This window comes from Manis javanica, chromosome 10, assembly GCF_040802235.1.
Source record: "Manis javanica isolate MJ-LG chromosome 10, MJ_LKY, whole genome shotgun sequence".
NCBI classification, from domain to species: Eukaryota; Metazoa; Chordata; class Mammalia; order Pholidota; family Manidae; genus Manis; species Manis javanica.
The window spans coordinates 87,954,343-87,971,108 of NC_133165.1; the positions used below are offsets into that span (position 1 = coordinate 87,954,343).

Sequence of the window (16,766 nt, forward strand, 5' to 3'; positions counted from 1 at the left end):
GGATTATTTTATTTACATATTTTAATTTTGTTTCTTTTTTATTAAGGTATCATTGATATACACTCTTATGGAGGTTTCACATGAAAAACTATGTGGTTACTACATTCACCCATATTATCAAGTTCCCCTCCATACCCCATTGCAGTCACTGTCCATCAGCATGATAAGATGCCACAGAGTCACTACTTGTCTCTGTGCTACACTGTCTACTCCGTGACCCTCCATACCATGTGTGCCAATCATAATACTGCTCAGTCCCCTTCTCCCTCCCTCCCCACCCACCCTCCCCTTTGGTAACTACTAATCCCTTCTTGGAGTCTGTGAATCTGCTGCTGTTTTGTTCCTTCAATTTTGCTTCACTGTTATACTCCACAGATGAGTGAAATCATTTGGTACTTGTCTTTCTCCGCCTGGCTTATTTCACTGAGCATAATACCCTCTAGCTCCATCCATGTTGTTGCAAATGGTAGAATTTGTTTTCTTCTCATGGCTGAATAATATTCCATTGTGTATATGTACCACATCTTCTTTATTCCTCATCCATCGATGGACACTTAGGTTGCTTCCATATCTTGGCTATTGTAAATAGTGCTACAATAAACATAGGGGAAAACACACCTATATTTTAACCATGGTTTTCTCTGGGTTTTGGAGCTGGGTAACTACTTTCTTCTTTCTACTTTTATACATTTTCTTAAAAGTTTTAAAAGTATAAACATGTATTAATTACTTGTATAACTGGAAAAAGTAATCTGTATTAATAGATATCAAAAAAAATCCTGCCCGGTTTTCAAAGATCAGTGAAAATGCCAGCCTGAGGGTTTCCTGGGCCTTGCTCTCCATCACTTTCCTCTGTTATGGTTCTTACCACACAGCCTGACCACCTTGAGATTAACCACTGGCTTGTCTTCTCTCCTCTCCAGCATCTTGAGGGTGAGGGCTGCATCTTGGCATCAACACGGGGTCTGCCTCAGTGTCTTACATGCCATAGGGCTCTCTGCACATTGTGGAGTGGGTGACCGAGCAAGCTAGAGCCTGAAGTCTTCAACTGCACTGAACGCCTTGGTTCAGCAAAGTCCTGCTCTTCTGTCTTCCTGGTGACCCAGTCAAACTATTCCATTCCCTGACTCCCATCCCCCAGTATCTGAAATCACAAAGTCCTCAACCAGGAGATGCACCTTGAGAGGTCTCACTGTACAGTTTCCCATCATACCCTCCCTTCCTTTCCTCTCTCTGCTTCTGTGTATGTTATGTGCTTCATCCATGTGCATCCAACCTGAATAGATTGGGAGCCTATCATAATTCAGTCTTCCAATGCCAAAAATTGGATAACCTAGAAGAAATGGATAAACTTTTAGAAACATACAACTTACCAAGACGAAATCATGAAAAAATAGAATATCCGAATGGGCTATTGAAACAGTAATCAAAAACCTCCCAACAATTCTACCAAACATTTAAAGAAGAATTAACACCAATCCTTGTCAGACTCTTCCCAAAAACTGAAAAGGAGGGAACACTTCCAAATTCATTTTGTGAAGCCAGCATCACTCTGATATCAAAGCCAGAAAAAGACACTACAAGAAAAGAAAACTATAGGTCAACACCCTTGATGAACATAGATGCCAGAGCACTTAACAAAATACTAGAAAATCAAATTCAGCAACACATTAAAACGATTATATAACATGACCAAGTGGAATTTACCCCTGGGATACAAGGCTGGCTCAACATCCAAAAATCAATTCATTTTATACAGATTAACAGAATGTGATACAATTTACAGAGTGAAGGATAAAATCACATGACCATCTCAACAGATGCAGAAAAAGCATCAACAAAATTCAACACCCTTTCATGATAAAAACCCTCAACAAACTGGGAACAGAAGGAAATTATTTCAAACTAATAACAGCTATATAGGAAAAAACCATCACTGATGTCATATTCAATGTTGAAAACTGAAATTTTATCCCTGTGTGTTCTTTTAGGATTCCAAACTGGAAAGGAAGAAGTAAAATTATCTGTTTGAAGATGGTATGATCTTATATGTAGAAAACCCCCAAAAACTCCAAAAAAAAAATGCTGTTAAAACTGATAGATGGATTCATTAGAGTTACAGGATACAAAATCAACATATGAATTCATTGCTTTTCTACATGCTAACAACAAACTATGTGAAAAGGAAATTTAAAAAACAGTATCATTTACAGTAACATCAAAAGGAATAAAATAGGAATAAATTTAAGCAAAAACCTTGTACACTGAAAACTATAAAACACTGATGAAAGAAATTAAAGAAGGCACAAATAACTGGAAGGCCATCCATGCTTATGGATCAGAAGACTTAATACTGTTAAAATGTGCACACTACCCAAAATGATCTCCAGATTCAATGCAATCCCTATCAAAATCCCAATGGCATTTTTTATAGATATGGAAAAAGCAATCCTAAAATGTGTATGGAACCACAAGAGACCCTGAATAGCCAAAACAATCTTGAGAAGGAAGAGCGAAACTGGAGCATGATACATCCTGGTTTTAAAATATATTACAAAGCTATAGCAATTAAAACAGCAGAGTATTGGCATGAATACAGAAATAAAGACCAGTGGAACACAATATAGAGAACCCAGAAATAAACCCACACATATATGGTCAACTGATCTTCAAAAAGGGTGCCATGAACACACAACAAGGAAAATATAGTCCCTTTAACAGATGGTGTGGGAAAACTGAAATCGGACCCTTACCTTAAAATACACACACACACACACACACACACACACACACACACATCAACTCAAAATGGAATAAAGACTTAAACATAAGACCTGAAACTATAAAACTCCTAAAAGAACACAGGGGTAAAATTTCATGACATTGATCTTGACAATGATTTCTTGGATATGACACTAAAAGCTCAGATAACAAAAGCAAAAATAGACAAATGGGACTACATCAAACTGAAAAGCTTCTGCATCAGCAGAACAGCAAAGGAAACAATTAACAGAGTGCAAAGACTAACTATGGGATGGGAGAGAGTATTTGCAAGCCATATATCTGCTAAGGGGTTAATATTCAAAATATGTAAGGCACTCCTACAACTCAACAGCAAAAATACCCAGCCAAATAACCTGATTAAAAAGGAGGCAAAGAATTGGAATAGACTTTTCTTTAAAGAAGACAGACAAATGGCCAGCAGGTGTATGAAAACATGCACAATGTAACTAGTCACCAGGGAAATGCCAATCAAAACCACAATGCGATGCCACATCACATCTGTTAGGATAGGTATTACCAAGAAACCAATAACAAGTGAGGATGTGGAGAACTGGAACCTTTGTACACTGTTGGCAGGAATGTAAAATGGTGCAGCCACTAGGGAAAACAGTGTGGTAGTTTCTCGAAAATTTTAAACTAGAACTACTATATGACCCAGCTATCCCACTTCTGGGCATTTATCAAAAAGGATATTTAGAACCCCATGTTCACTGCACCACTATTCACAATAGCCAAGATGTGGAAACAATCTGAATGTCCATCAATGGATGAAGGGATAAAGAAAATGTCATATATGTACACAATGGAATATTATCCAATCTTAAAAAAGAAGGAAATCTTGCCATATGTGGCAACATTTATGAAACTTGAGGACGTTATGTTAAGTGAAATAAGCCAGTCACAGAAGGAGAAATGCTGCATGGTTCCATTTTTGTGAAGAATCTAAAATAGTCAAGCCCATAGAAGCAGAGAGTCAAATGGTCGTTGCTAAGTGGAGAGGCGGAAATGGAGAGTTACTATTAGAGTATAATGTTTCAGTTAAGTTCTAGAGGTCTGCTGTACAACATCATGCCTGAACAATACTGCTTCATGCACTTAACATTGCGTTAAGAAGGTAGATCACATGTTAATGTTCTTGCTACAATTAAAAAAAAAAAAAAAAGAATTCAAAGTTCCCCAGAGGCCCTGGCCCAGGTCAACTTGCCCTCAATTCCAGCTTCAACTGCTGCTGTCAGGGCACAACCTACTTCCCTGTGTTCCTCTGTGGGCTCCCTGCAGCCCTCCCAGGCCCCCTTGTGTGACACAGGCCCCGGTGCACTCTAGCATGTGGGGTGGAGGAGCACACGGGTGGCTGTCCGGCCCTGGCCATGGTTTATTTGGGAGATGGGACCCCAGGCCAGCTACGCCCTGACCTCTCTCCAGAAAAAGCCTGCAGATCTGTCACATGCTAGTGGCTGCCAACTGTTCCGAAGAAAGGTCTTTTTTTTTTAATAAGGCTGATAAGACACTTGCAACGAGCCTGAGACGCCTCACTGTCACAGTGCTGCAGAGACAGCCTTCCCAGCTTCACCAATGAAATATTTATGAGGCTCCTGGCTCATGAAATGGAGTTTCCCCTCAGGAGAAAAGGAACAGACACGGCATGGGTGAGGTACCTACAACATGTCACACCACCGAGGGAATTTTACTTTCATCACTGAAGCCTCACAGCTCCGTAAAGGAGCAAGTGGCCATTAACCCCATTTCACTGGTGAGGAAGCAGTGTCTGAGCAGGACTGCCTGGCTGTTGAGAACTGGGCTCCAGGGTCTGGCTGCTGCCTGCCAGCTGTGGAGACCTTGGGCAGGTCACTTAACCTCTCTAAGTCTCAGTTTCCTTGTCTGTAAGGTGGAGATGGTAAGAGGACCCACCACTGTTGTCAGGACAAAATGAAACAGTCTGTGCAGCACACTTGCTCAGTGCCTCATGTGTTGTGCTCAACACACAGTAGCTATTATTATTGCCCCTGTCACATCACCCCACTCTCTGATGTTCCCAGGTCTCTTTTCCCCACCACTCCCTCCTTGGCCTAGAACCATCCTTCCATATTATTCCTCTGGGGATGGTTTGCCTTCTGCCAGGGACCTCTTGGAGGCTGAAGGTTTACCCAAGGGAATAACTTTCTAATGGTGGCCTCCTGAGACCCTCAGACCCCCTCAGACAGCTCTTGGGTAGTTGTCTCCTCTGCCTGTGAATACAGCTGCCTGCCTGGATCAGCCTCCGGCCTCACCCTGGGCTAGGCCATTTGGGGATTAAGCACAAAATCGGTGCCTCACATTTTCCTTCCTCCATGCCTTTATTTGTATGCCATTCTGGTTCCCTGAAGGGCCTCCCTTCCTATCCCTGCCACCACTGTCTCCGTCTGTTGAACCCTCCCCTTTTCTTCCAGATGCAGTTCAAAAGCCACCTCTCCTTATCCTTTCTGGTGTTCCAACCAAATGTAACCACTCCTTTCTCTGAACCTCCCAAAAGCACAGTGTTGATACTCATCAATCATGTATAGATTTGTCCAAAGAGCACGGAGGGACAAACAGCGGTCTCTGCTGCACCTGACACTCTAGAATTTTATGGTTCTTCATAGCATGTAGTACAAGTCGGTGCTGGTTATAAGCTTCTGTATAATGATGAATGTGGTGTGCATTCAACAAACAGCAGCTGCATTAAACTGTGAGTGGATGGCTCTTCCACATTTTTGTTTCCCTAGCACCTAGTGCAGAGTTGGCACATAGTAAGTTCTCGATAAATGGTTCTGAAAGTGTATTCACAACAGCAGCTCTCACCATCAGGCCTACCATGTCAGGCACTGTGCTCAGCCTTGTCCATACATTTGCTCATTGAATCTTCCCAGTCACCCTCTGAGATGGGTACTAATTTGCCTGAGTAAAAAGTAAGCCCCACAGGGCATTAGATTTACATCTTTTGTGTTCACTGCTGTATGTACATCAGTGCTTGAGTTATAGTAGATATATAATAAATATTGGTTGAATGAGTGAATTAATTAATGAATATCCATTCTACAGATGGGAAAACTAAGCTCAGAGAGGTTTAATGACTTGCCTGAGATCACTCATCTAGGAAGTGACAAGGTCACTTCCAGATGGACCTGACTCCAAAGCCTGTATTCTTCACCCCTGAACTCTACTTGGGGTAAGAAATGGGATGGGGGCTGAAAGGCTTGAGATACCCAGTCCTACCTTAAAGGAGCGTTCCTGGCAGAGAAGCAGAAGTGCACATGGACACAGCACAACATGTGATCACAAAAGACCCCACGGCCATCCCAGGCATCAGGGAGGGCCGGCACCAGCACCAAGGCCCGGGGGCAAGGGAATGATCTCTCAGGGCCTGAGCGTTGCTGAGAGCAGTGGAGCAGGTGGTGCTGGGGGTGAGGAGCCTGGAAACTGATTCTCCTGCTCCTTGCTCCCCCTGCCCCAGCTCCCAGCGAAAGCGCAGGAGTGGGGTTCAGGAGAGACAGGAATGTGGTTTCACATTATAAGCAATCCCTACATCTGGGAAGAAGGGTGATTCAAGGTGTTACTATTTGCCAAAGGCTTCATGTCCCAGTGGAGACCGCATCTGGGGACGCAGTGCGTCATGGCGTGAGGGAGGTGGAGAGGCAGGAATGGAAACCCCAGCATAGAAAGGTTGTGCAACCAGGCTGTGGCTGGCCAGCACAGAATGTCAGGTTCTTTGCTGTATGGCTACTGGGTGGAGCAGGGGAAGGGGGAGGGAGGAAGGGCCCGTATGGAGAGCAGTGAGGGTGTAGGGGCCCAGGGACCCACAGAGCAATGACAGGCTTTGAAATAGGAGGCCCAGGGATATGCAGGAGGGTGCACTGGTATGCCTGGCGCACCTGGACCACTACCTCTTGCAGCCTGCCCTGAGAAACCTGCCTACTGTGAGCAACCTGGGCTCTAGCTTCTACTTCTGCCCCTTCCCCCAGTCACTGGCCTCAAATGCACAGGTTCTCTCTTCACCCTTGGGGCAGGGCTGTTGCAGGCTGAGTGTGCAGGTTTGGGTGGGGGGTTGGCTGGGGAGAGGTACCTGGATAGACCTGATTCTGCCCACCTAGGAAGCCTGAGAACCTCCCAGCCTCTCCCCAACACCTAGTCAAAATGTCATCCCTGAGCTGGTGTCACATCCATTCTTCACCTCGGCTTGGCCCCCATGTCATGCAACTTCAGGTTAGTCACTCACTCTCTTTGGCCTTTTGCTTCTATGGCTGTAAAATGAGAAGCATCGCCTCTGTCCACACCTTTGGCCCCCTCCCCTCCCTGGCACTTGTCACAGAGCTGGCCAGCAACCAGAGCAGAACAAGGATGGGCTGGGCCACCACGGTGTGGGCCTGAAAGGAGGGGAGAGGAAACAGCTGAGGACCAAAGTCTCCCCCGCCCCCGGGAGCAGCCCTGATACCACTGACACCTGGCCTTTGACCTTCTCCACTCTCACCTTGGCCTGGTCATTGAGGACCATACAGAAGATTCTGAACGGAGGGAAGAACTTCCTTCTGTCCCCTCCCACAGGTGCTGCCCTAGGCCTGCTCTCTTCTCTTCTCCCTTTGGCCTCACTGTCCAGGGACACCCTCACATACTCTGTGGTTCAGCCATTGTCCATGTACTAATAACTAACAAGTCCCAAACCTCAAATTCTGCCCTGTGCCCAGCTGCCACACTGCTGAACTCAGTGAGGCCCCAGGGGCTCTAGGACAGGAAACGCAGTGGCATTCTCCTAGAACACACTGCAAGGTGCCCCCAAGCTCTATAAGGCCCTGCCTGGACCCCTCTCCTGGGCACCAGGAGCCTCTAGCCAACTGCCAGCGGGATATCTCTACCTAGATGTCCAACAAGCACTACAAACTCAGCCTGACCCTACCCAGACACATCTGCTTCTTCTTCCCTGTTAATTAGGGCACCATCCTCCTGGCAACTCTTCTGATTGTCCTTCTCTCTGTATCCCATGTCCAGCCTCCTCTCAAATCCTGTCAGTCCTGCCCAAGCTGGGTGTCTTTCTCCATCTTTTCTGTCCCTGGACCACTTGTCTATTTTCCAATTATCAAACACATATGGAGCACTTGTTAAATGCCTGGCTCCATTCTAAGTGCCTTACCAATACTAATTCACAGCCCTCATTTTACAGACGAGGAAACTGAGGCACAGAGCAGTGAAGCAGCTTTCCCGGGGCCAGGATATGAGCCAGGCAGCCTGCATGGAAGCCTGGGCCCCAAGGCTGTCACAGGAGCCCTCTCAGAGTCTCCATGCTCTTCCCCGTGGCTTCAGTCGCCCTCATTCAATCCCTCCCACACGTTGCTCACAGAGTGATCCTTCTTCCCTTCTAGTTAGAGAAAATGCTTTAATGACAAAAATTACTGCAGCAGTTTGGTCTTTCTGAAGCATGACTTTGAACATGTGGTTCCCCTGCTCAAAAAACCTTGAAAATCCCCCCACCACCACTCCCTTCTCCTCCTCCTGCTAAAGGAGTGTTAGACAAACATTCCAGTATCTAATGTCCAAAGACCATGACATAGGGACATATAAGTGATATTAAGGCAACAGAGTCCAACATCTGAGAAACATCGGAGCACTGACATGTCAAAATGTCTGAGGAATGCAAAGGTTTTGTATACTGGACTTTACTCAGCCAAACATTTGCCAGCACCCCACACTAGGCACTATTTCAGCCCATGGGTACAGTGTGACGACAAAGCCCCCAAGATGCTTCCTCTCATGAAGCTGAGTTTCTAGTGGGAGAGCAAGAAAAAGACCAAACAACTAAACACAAAATTATTTCAAAGGTGACAACTGCCATGGAAAAATTAAGCTGGTTTAGGAAAAAGGCACTGTTCAGTGATCTAGCAGGGGGAAGTTAGTGGCATTGTGACTTGTATAGGATCAGAAAGATTCAGATGATTCTGAACACAGCCATGAGTGAGGGAGTGAGCCATGCAGTGATCTGTAGGTATTCCAGGCAGAGGACACAGCAAACACAAAGTACCTGAGCTAGAGGAATGCTTGGTTCAGCAGAGGAACAGCCAAGAGCCCTGTGTGGCTGGCTGGGCTGGAGTGAATGGGGAGAGAAGGAACAGTGAGATTCACAAACACATGAGAATGCTGAGGCCTACATAAATTCAGGCTCTGTGTAACACCACATGTCCAGGCAGTAGTAATAGCTTGGATTTAGTGAGCACATTCTCGTGGCTGGCATGGTACACAGTCCTGTCAATACAAAAACTGCTGCAAATAGGATCTCTTAGAGTCTACCAGGGAAAGAGACAGAAACTCCACAGTGCCAACTGACCGGGTACTATGAAACCACAGAAGAGAATATCTAATCTGAATGAGGAGCCAAGGAGGCTTCCTGGAGGAGGTGGCACTTGAATTGTCAAACAGGAAAAGGAAAACTCCAGAACACAGCTGCAGAGGAGGAGCAGGCCAGAACCTGGAATGGCCAGGCAGAGCTTGAGCAGCAGTGCTGGGGACTGGGTGGGGAGGGTGGCTTGCAGGAGGAAGGGATTGGGGAGAAGGAGGGAACTGGGAGGAGGAAGGAGAGGGGCTCATATTCATGGCCTGAGCAAGCCTCAGGACAGGGAGGCTTGCATGTGGGAAGTTGGTGGTTATGGAGTGGGGGACAAAGGGTGAGCAGAGGTGGAATAAAGCCTTCAGTACTTCACCCCCACCAGGACCCTGCTTTCACACATGGTCATTAGGTGAGTCTAGCTGGGACATGACAGGGAAGCAGAAGGTAAGGGGTCACCCCTCACCCCCACCCCTGCACCAGGTCTTGGTTTCCCATCCCATCCTATGAAGTTCTGATCCTTCTTTTAGGCAGATCTGGGTTCCTCACCCTGGCACAGCCCAAGACGTGCTGGTAGGAGAGTCCTCAGCTAATAACAACTCATATACTCACAGTGCTTCATGGTCTTCAGTGTGCTTTGGTGCCATGACCTGTGTGCCTCCGAGTCAGTCTAGGATGCGCAGAGCCCCACTGTTAGCCCCTAGCCATAGCTCAGCTCAGAGAGGTGAAGGCCTTGCCAAAGTCACACGGCCAGTGGGTGACTAAACTGGGAGTCCAGCCCAGTTCTGGAGATTGCAAACCCACAGGAACACTGCAGCAGCTGTGGAAAGGGGCCCAGTGATGGCTGGGTCCCAAGGGCAGGTGTGGGAAGGGGAATAGGCCCAGTTCTAGAATGGGAGGAAGATGGAGACCAGGGGTGAGGGAGGCTGAGAGTAGAGGCAGGAAGGGAGCCTGGAGAGACTCCGAGACAGATTAGAGGTCTCTCCAAAAAGACCTGATTAAATGTTCCAGCAGGGTTGAAAAAAGCAGGAGCTGCATCCCATCATACCAACTCCTGTGACAAGGTAGGGAAGGGCCTATTGCTCCCATTACACAGATGGGAAAATGAAGGCAAGGAGGGTGCCTACATGCTTTGCCCAAAGGCCCACTGTAACTTAAGGCCCAGGGGCCCTGTTAGAAGCCAAGTAAGGTAGACTAGACAGACTTTCCCCAGTCTGCCCTGGATGATGAAATAAATGATGGCGGTGATGGTGGAGATAGAGGCAGAAATCAGGGCCGCATCCAAACAGGGAGGGGAAAGGCAGAGGCAAGCCTGTCAGCAGCAGAGACGGTGCAGAGATAAGGCCCCGGATACCCAGCTCCTGTTACAGGCAGGCAGCATCAGCTGGGCGGGTGTCGCGGCGACGTCCCCACGCCCGCTCCTGCCCACCCGCGCGGACCCAACCACTTCGGCGGCTCCGCAGCCCGCTGCGGGCCCGGGGTGAGGGGACCGGGGAGGGACGGGAGGGGGCGGGGCGCCGCCTCCTCCTCGGGGCTCGCGAATCCGCAGCGGCCTCCGCAAGCAGCCTCCCGGCCCGCCCCCGGCCCCCTCCTCCCGCGCCCGAATGGTACGCTCCGGTCCGCCCGGCCCGGCTGCAGTGGATGTTGCTAGAACCCACGCGGAGGGAGGACGAGACGCAGGTCGGTTACGGTGACCCAGGCGGCCACCCCTGCCTCAGGGACCCCCTTCCCCGAGAGACGGCACCATGACCCAGGGAAAGGTACCGGCGTCCCCCTACCCTTGCCTCACCCTCCCTCCTCCGGCTCCCCTGCCCCTGCCATCCTCCGCAAGCCCTCTGGACCACTTTAAGCATCCTCCCCAAGCTCTGGTGCGAAGGTCCTCTGTGGTCCTTGTTTGAAGCCAGAGACCCGAAAGGCCCATTTCAAGGAATGGGTTGGGGGGCCCCTTCCCACCCACCAGGCTCCTCTCCTCCCATCCTGCCTAAGCCAGGATGGCATCACAGGCCCCCTCACAGGCGCCCAGGCTCCCTCAAGGAGTCAGCCAGGCGTCCGCGCGTGTGTGTGTGCGCGCGCGCGCGCGCAAACCCTGGGGGGCAATGCCTGGCCCCAGTGCTCCTCTAGCCGGATCCCAACCCAGCCCTATCATGCTCATCTTTTGTACCCTCCAAAGGATCGCCCCCACCCCCCTGCAACTCTCTTTCTTAATTCCACATCTGGATGTATCCCCTATGCTTGGGAGGGTTACTATGGCAACCCTGCATCAGGATGCTCTTATTTTTGTTTTGATCTTCAGGGTTTAGGACTAGACGGGACCAGATAAAATGTCTTCTCTTTTTCTCCAGTTTTAGGCCTGAAATGTGGGGAGGGGGTCCCTGGGGCAGAGACTTGACTGGCCCAGTAGGGTTATGTAACATCAACAGCCTGTGGAATTATACAACTGCCAGGGTCTGGGGCAAAGGGGGAGGGGGCCCTGGCACTCTGTTTGGGGGCGTGCCAAGGATTGGGCAGATGAAACAGAAGAGAGACCTCCCCTGTACTCCCCCTTCTTTTCTCCAGGGTGAGCCTCAGAGCCAATGGCATCCTTCTCTGTGTTCTCAGATGGCCCCCCTCCCTGTTTTTAAGCTCATCAGGCCTCAAATGATGTCACTGAGTGATACCACCTCCTGCCACTGGGCAGACTTGGGAATGCCGGATGTTCGTGTGTGTATGGCGGGCAGGGCCCAGGAGACTTTGGGGGCTGAGCAGGGTAGGGGCTGGTGAGGAGGACCAGCTGCGGAAATGGCTCCATCAGAGGTGGTAATCCTTTTCCTAGGCACAAGCCCTGGGTTGGCTCAGAGGACCTTGGTTCTGGTGGGCTGAAATGGATTTCCCTGGGTATGACCCTTCCAGTCTGGGTAATGAGGAAGGTTGGGAATGAGAGGGAAGCAGATGAGCTAGCGCCCCATTCCCACAGGCTGGGGCTCCTGGGAGGCCTGGGGGGTGTTCACAGCGGGGCAGTGCAGAGCTCCCCTCTGCTGACCCTGTCCCTCTGCCACCTCCACCAGTCACTTCACTGATGCTGCCTCCTCTGCCCCTTGCCTCCAGCTCACACACTGGCTTTCTGGTGGTGGAAAAGACCCTTCCAGTCCAGTGGACTTGGAGCTGGATGGAAGCCGAGAGCTGGTGCTTGCCTGCCCCCTGGGCTGCCTCAGCTAGACAGGCCCTGCAGAGAGTAGCCCTTTGCCTTCCTCAGTGGCCCTTCAGGTTTAACATGTTCTTTTTGTAACCAGACCTAAATCCCGTTCTTTTTCTGAGGTTCAATCCTTTCATTGCTGTTTTTGTTTTCATACCACCCCCTCCACCTGAGCCTTGCCTTCTCTGGGAGCATTGTTCAGGCCCTCCCAGTTCACATCCTCTCACCAAAGCCAAACATGTCACTCTGGGGCAACGGGTACACCTGAGAGTAAATGAACTCGAGTCTTCAGCCTGCTGTGGCACATTTCCCTCAGGCCTCAGTTTCCACCTCTGTAAAATGAAGGAAGGGGCAGAACTAGATGCCTCCTGAGGTCCCTTCCAGCGGTGACAGTCTGTGATTCTCTTCTGGTTTGGATGAGAGGCTGAGGATCCCATAGGTCAGAGCCAAAACAGGACCCTCAGCCAGGGCCTCTTGCTCTCCCCCACCTGCAATCCCCATTCCTCCTCTTTTCTGCCTGGTTCCCCCGCTCTGCCATCCCCAGCCTCCTTGTGTTTTCTCCAGCCCAGAGGAGGCCCACTCCAGTGCATGGTGCCGGCGCTCTGTAGCCCAGTGGGCCATGCATGGCTTCATAACCCTGGACAAGTCATTCTTTCTTTCTGATCCTCAGTTCCCTTACTTTAAAACAGGGGTCAAAATATAACTACCAAGGTAGCAGAGAGATTAAATAAAAGAACCTTTCATTCAATCATATTTTTGAGGGCCTCCTTTGTGTCAGGCCCTCCCTAAGACCCCAGGGAAACAGTGGAACCCTAGACCCAGCCTCTGCTCTGGGCACAATGACCACCAGTGGTGCTCTTCCCTAAGAATCTTCTCCTTCCTCAGTTCTTTTTCCAGCTCCAGTGTGTGTCCTGGGCCAGCCCTGGCTGTCCTGGAATTCAGTTCTCACATCTATGAAATAGGGAGATTCTCTTTTTTCCCTTCAGCTTTATTAGGGTATAATTAACAAATATAAATTGGATATCTTTAAGGTGTATCACTTGATGTTTTGATATATGTATATATCATGAAGTGATCACTGCAATGAAGCTAGTTGACATACCCATCTCTTCATGGTTACCTCTGTGTATGTAGAAAGAACACTTAAGATCTACCCTCTCAGCAAGTTTCAAGTATACAATACAATATTGTTAACTATAGTCACCATACAGTACATTGTATCTCCACATGTTTTCATCTTGCATAATTGAAACTTTGTACTCTTTGAACAATATTTTCCCTTTACCTACACACCCCAGACCCTTGGCAACCACCATTCTACTCTGCTTCTTTGAATTTGACTATTTTAGATTCCACATATAAGTGAGACTGTGCAGTTTTTGTCTTTCTGTGCTGAGCCTATTTCACTTAGCATGACTTCTTCCAGGTTCATCCATGTTGCTGTAAATGGAACAACAGTCTTTTTAAAGACTGAATAATATTCCTGTGTCTGTGTGTATCATGTAAAATAGGGAGATTCTTGTCTGAAGTCCTGTCCTTCCTACTGCAGGTGAGAAAGGACCCATCCAGAAACTGAGAGGCTGGTGAGGACTTGGAAGGTGCCCTTTCCCTAATGACTGTCTCTCTCCTTCTGCTCCACAGCTTTCCGTGGCTAACAAGGCCCCCGGGACGGAGGGGCAGCAGCAGGTGAATGGTGAGAAGAAGGAGACTCCAGTAGTGCCCTCGGCCCCACCCTCCTACGAGGAGGCCACCTCTGGGGAGGGACTGAAGGCGGGAGCCTTCCCCCCAGCCCCCTCGACTGTGCCTCTCCACCCCAGCTGGGCCTATGTGGACCCTAGTAAGTCTCTTGGCTCCTGGAGGCTGGAGCATCAGGGGAATGGTGGACTCAGATGGAAAATCTGGGTAGGTGGGAGTTGTCCAGAAATAGATGTGCTGTGTGGTCGTTGTATGAAGCCCTGTTGTTAAAGGCTTGGGCTTTGGAGAACATGTCTGTTGTGAAGGTAGGTCTCTCCATGGAAAGGGAGAGACACAATGTTTGCAGTCATGGTGCTCTTGAATGGGCAAGAGGGGTGTTTTCCAAGTCACTGACCTAGGGCAAACAGAGGGGACAGATGGGAGAGAAAAACCAGGGGCTAGAGTAGAAGAAAAGGATGCAGAGAAGGGGTGGAGGGGTGTTACAGTGGATGCCAGAAGGGACAGCATGAGGCTGTAGCTGGCCATGGCCTTAACTATGGCTAGTTTGCTGTGTGTGTGTGTGTGTGTGTGTGTGTGTGTGTGTGTGTGTGTGGCAGGGGATGTGGGGGGTATTGTGTGTTTCCATTTTGGTCGACCTGACACCTTAATGGAGACATGCCCCCATGGACGACCTGGGGCTGTGGGGGCCAGGGCCCTGAGTATCCATTTCACCTATCATTCTCCTAGTCAGTCTTACCTTTGCAAGCCTTTTTTGGGGTAAGGAGGGCATGATGTGGGGAAGGTGTGTGGATGCCAGCCTCAGTGTACCTCATGGCCAGGCATAATCCACAGGCAGACTCACCCAGGCCAGTGCCAGTTCCTCACAGACAGAACTGCAGCCGGTGGGAGACTCTCTGTTAGGCTGAGCTGCCTGGGGGAGGTTTGCCTTGGGGTGAGGAACATACAGCATCCCACACACTGCACGCTGTACAGAAGGGCCTTCTCTCAAAGCTTCCTCAGCCCCTTCAGCCTCCCTCAGCAGCCCCTCAACACCCCTCCCCCACGTTATCAACACCCACCCCACCCTTGGCAGAATTGTAGAAGGGATCCTGGGGACAATGCCTCAGACAGAGCCCCTACTCACAAGGATTGGCAGCCATGGTCCACACCTCTTACTACAGAGCCCCTCGTCCCTACCCCACCATGATCTACTGGAAAGCCAACACAGGTCTGTTGTTCGTCAGAGCCTTTCTTGGACTTGGCCTGCTCCAGACACCCACAGGATTGCTGTCTCTTTCCTTTTCTCCCTCATTCAGGCTTTCGCAGGAATCTGTAGACAGAACACAAAGGAGAAGTGAAGGATAAGAGAGTGGGGGTCTCCAGGCCTCAGGTTTACAATGGATCCACCTCTCCCTGCTTCCTCATTTCCCATATACTGTTTGCCAGGACTGGCTGCCTCAAGGAATGTTTTCCAAGGAACTCTTAGGGAAGGAAGGCAGCTTATTTCAGTCAACACATGACAAACTTTTACTAAGTGTGTGCTAGGAAGAGTCTAGCACTGAGCTAATTTCTGGGAATGTATCAATTTGTAAGACATGCCACCATGGAGCTGACTGTGTAGACAAGTAAATGGACAACTACCATGCAGTGAAGTAGGTGCAGGGATAGAGGCCTGGGCAGCTCACCTAAGAGTCAGGGAAGACTTCCTGGAGGAAAGGGTATTCGCATTGAGTCCAGAAGGATGGCACGAATCAGCCTGGTGAAAGGACAGGGAAATGAGTGCTCAAAGCTAAAAGAATGTGCAGAGGCCCAGAGGCAAGAGAGCACATGGCAGAAGAAATACAGTCAGGAGGGAGAAAACTAGGAGGGAGTAATGTGCTGTGAAGGCTTTGTTACGGAACTTGAACTTGAGTGAAAGGCAGTGGGAGGCCATCAAAGAGCCTGAAGCAGGGCAGTGCTGTGGTCAGCTATGAAAGTTCAAGACTGAGGCTGTGGAGAGAAAGATCATGCAGAACTGGCAGGGACAGTGGAGGATAACAAAGAGGACACATTTGAGGCCTCAGGAATGGCCCAGATGAAGGAGCAAGGGAGAGAGTGGCATAATCCCCAGCAGGCACAAGCCATAGGCTATCATTTTTATCTCATTTCATCCCCAGGAGGTGGGTATCACAGACCAATATCATAGAAGAGACTCAGAGAAGGCTGGGGATTCACTCAAGGTCACCCAGCTAATCAGTTTTAGAGGAGGGATCCATACATGGGTCTGTTTGACTTCAGAATCCATGCTGTTCTGAAGGCCTGAGTTCTGGGACAAAGCCGCTGAACCTCATCCCCATCCATACCCTGCTTTTGCCCTGGTCCTGGCTTTATTCCTTTCCAGTCTTCTCCCTGCCCTGGTTCCCAGCTGGAGCACCCATCCAACTAGTCCCCAGTTCCCACCCACAGAGCTTTGGAGCAAGTTGGGGTAGGGCCTTTGACCCTAGGATGTGCTCAGTGACTGTTCCTCTCTCTTAGCCACAAGGGAGCCAGTGTCCAGGGGAAAGGGATAGGGTACACAGAGGGAAGGGTCACATATCTGTGACAGAGCTTGGCACCCAGGGAGCCCCTGCCAAGAAAGAGGGAAGGGGAAGGGAGATGCCAGTGCCTTCTCAGGACTCAGACCAAGAGAAGCAGCTGGGGAGAGAGACCTGGGGGAAGGAGATTTGAGAATGGGGCTGGAGAGAAAGACTTTGGCAGATCCCCACAGCCCATCTGACATAAGGCAGCTCTGAACAAGTGGCTGTTGGGGAAACTATTAGTATGTATGGGCCC

General features: G+C 49.3%; 1 protein-coding gene and 1 long non-coding RNA gene across 4 annotated transcripts in view; one reads left to right on the forward strand and one right to left on the reverse strand.

The window, feature by feature from the left end:
* Positions 1–605: 605 nt before the first annotated feature.
* Positions 606–10,446, reverse strand: LOC108408467 (uncharacterized). Its single transcript, XR_001856006.3, has 3 exons — positions 9,722–10,446; positions 8,810–8,872; positions 606–1,333 (listed from the first exon to the last, which is right to left on the reverse strand). It is a non-coding gene; the product is annotated as an uncharacterized lncRNA (long non-coding RNA).
* A 268-nt stretch (positions 10,447–10,714) lies between these two features.
* FAIM2 (Fas apoptotic inhibitory molecule 2) overlaps positions 10,715–16,766 on the forward strand; it is a 31,559-nt gene continuing 25,507 nt past the window's right edge. For all 3 annotated transcript variants that reach the window (XM_017678545.3, XM_017678546.3, XM_017678547.3), the window contains exons 1-2: positions 10,715–10,869; positions 13,923–14,118. In XM_017678545.3, the coding sequence (XP_017534034.3) occupies positions 10,855–10,869; positions 13,923–14,118 (211 nt within the window). In that variant the 5' untranslated portion in view covers positions 10,715–10,854. The remainder of the gene's footprint in view (positions 10,870–13,922; positions 14,119–16,766) is intronic.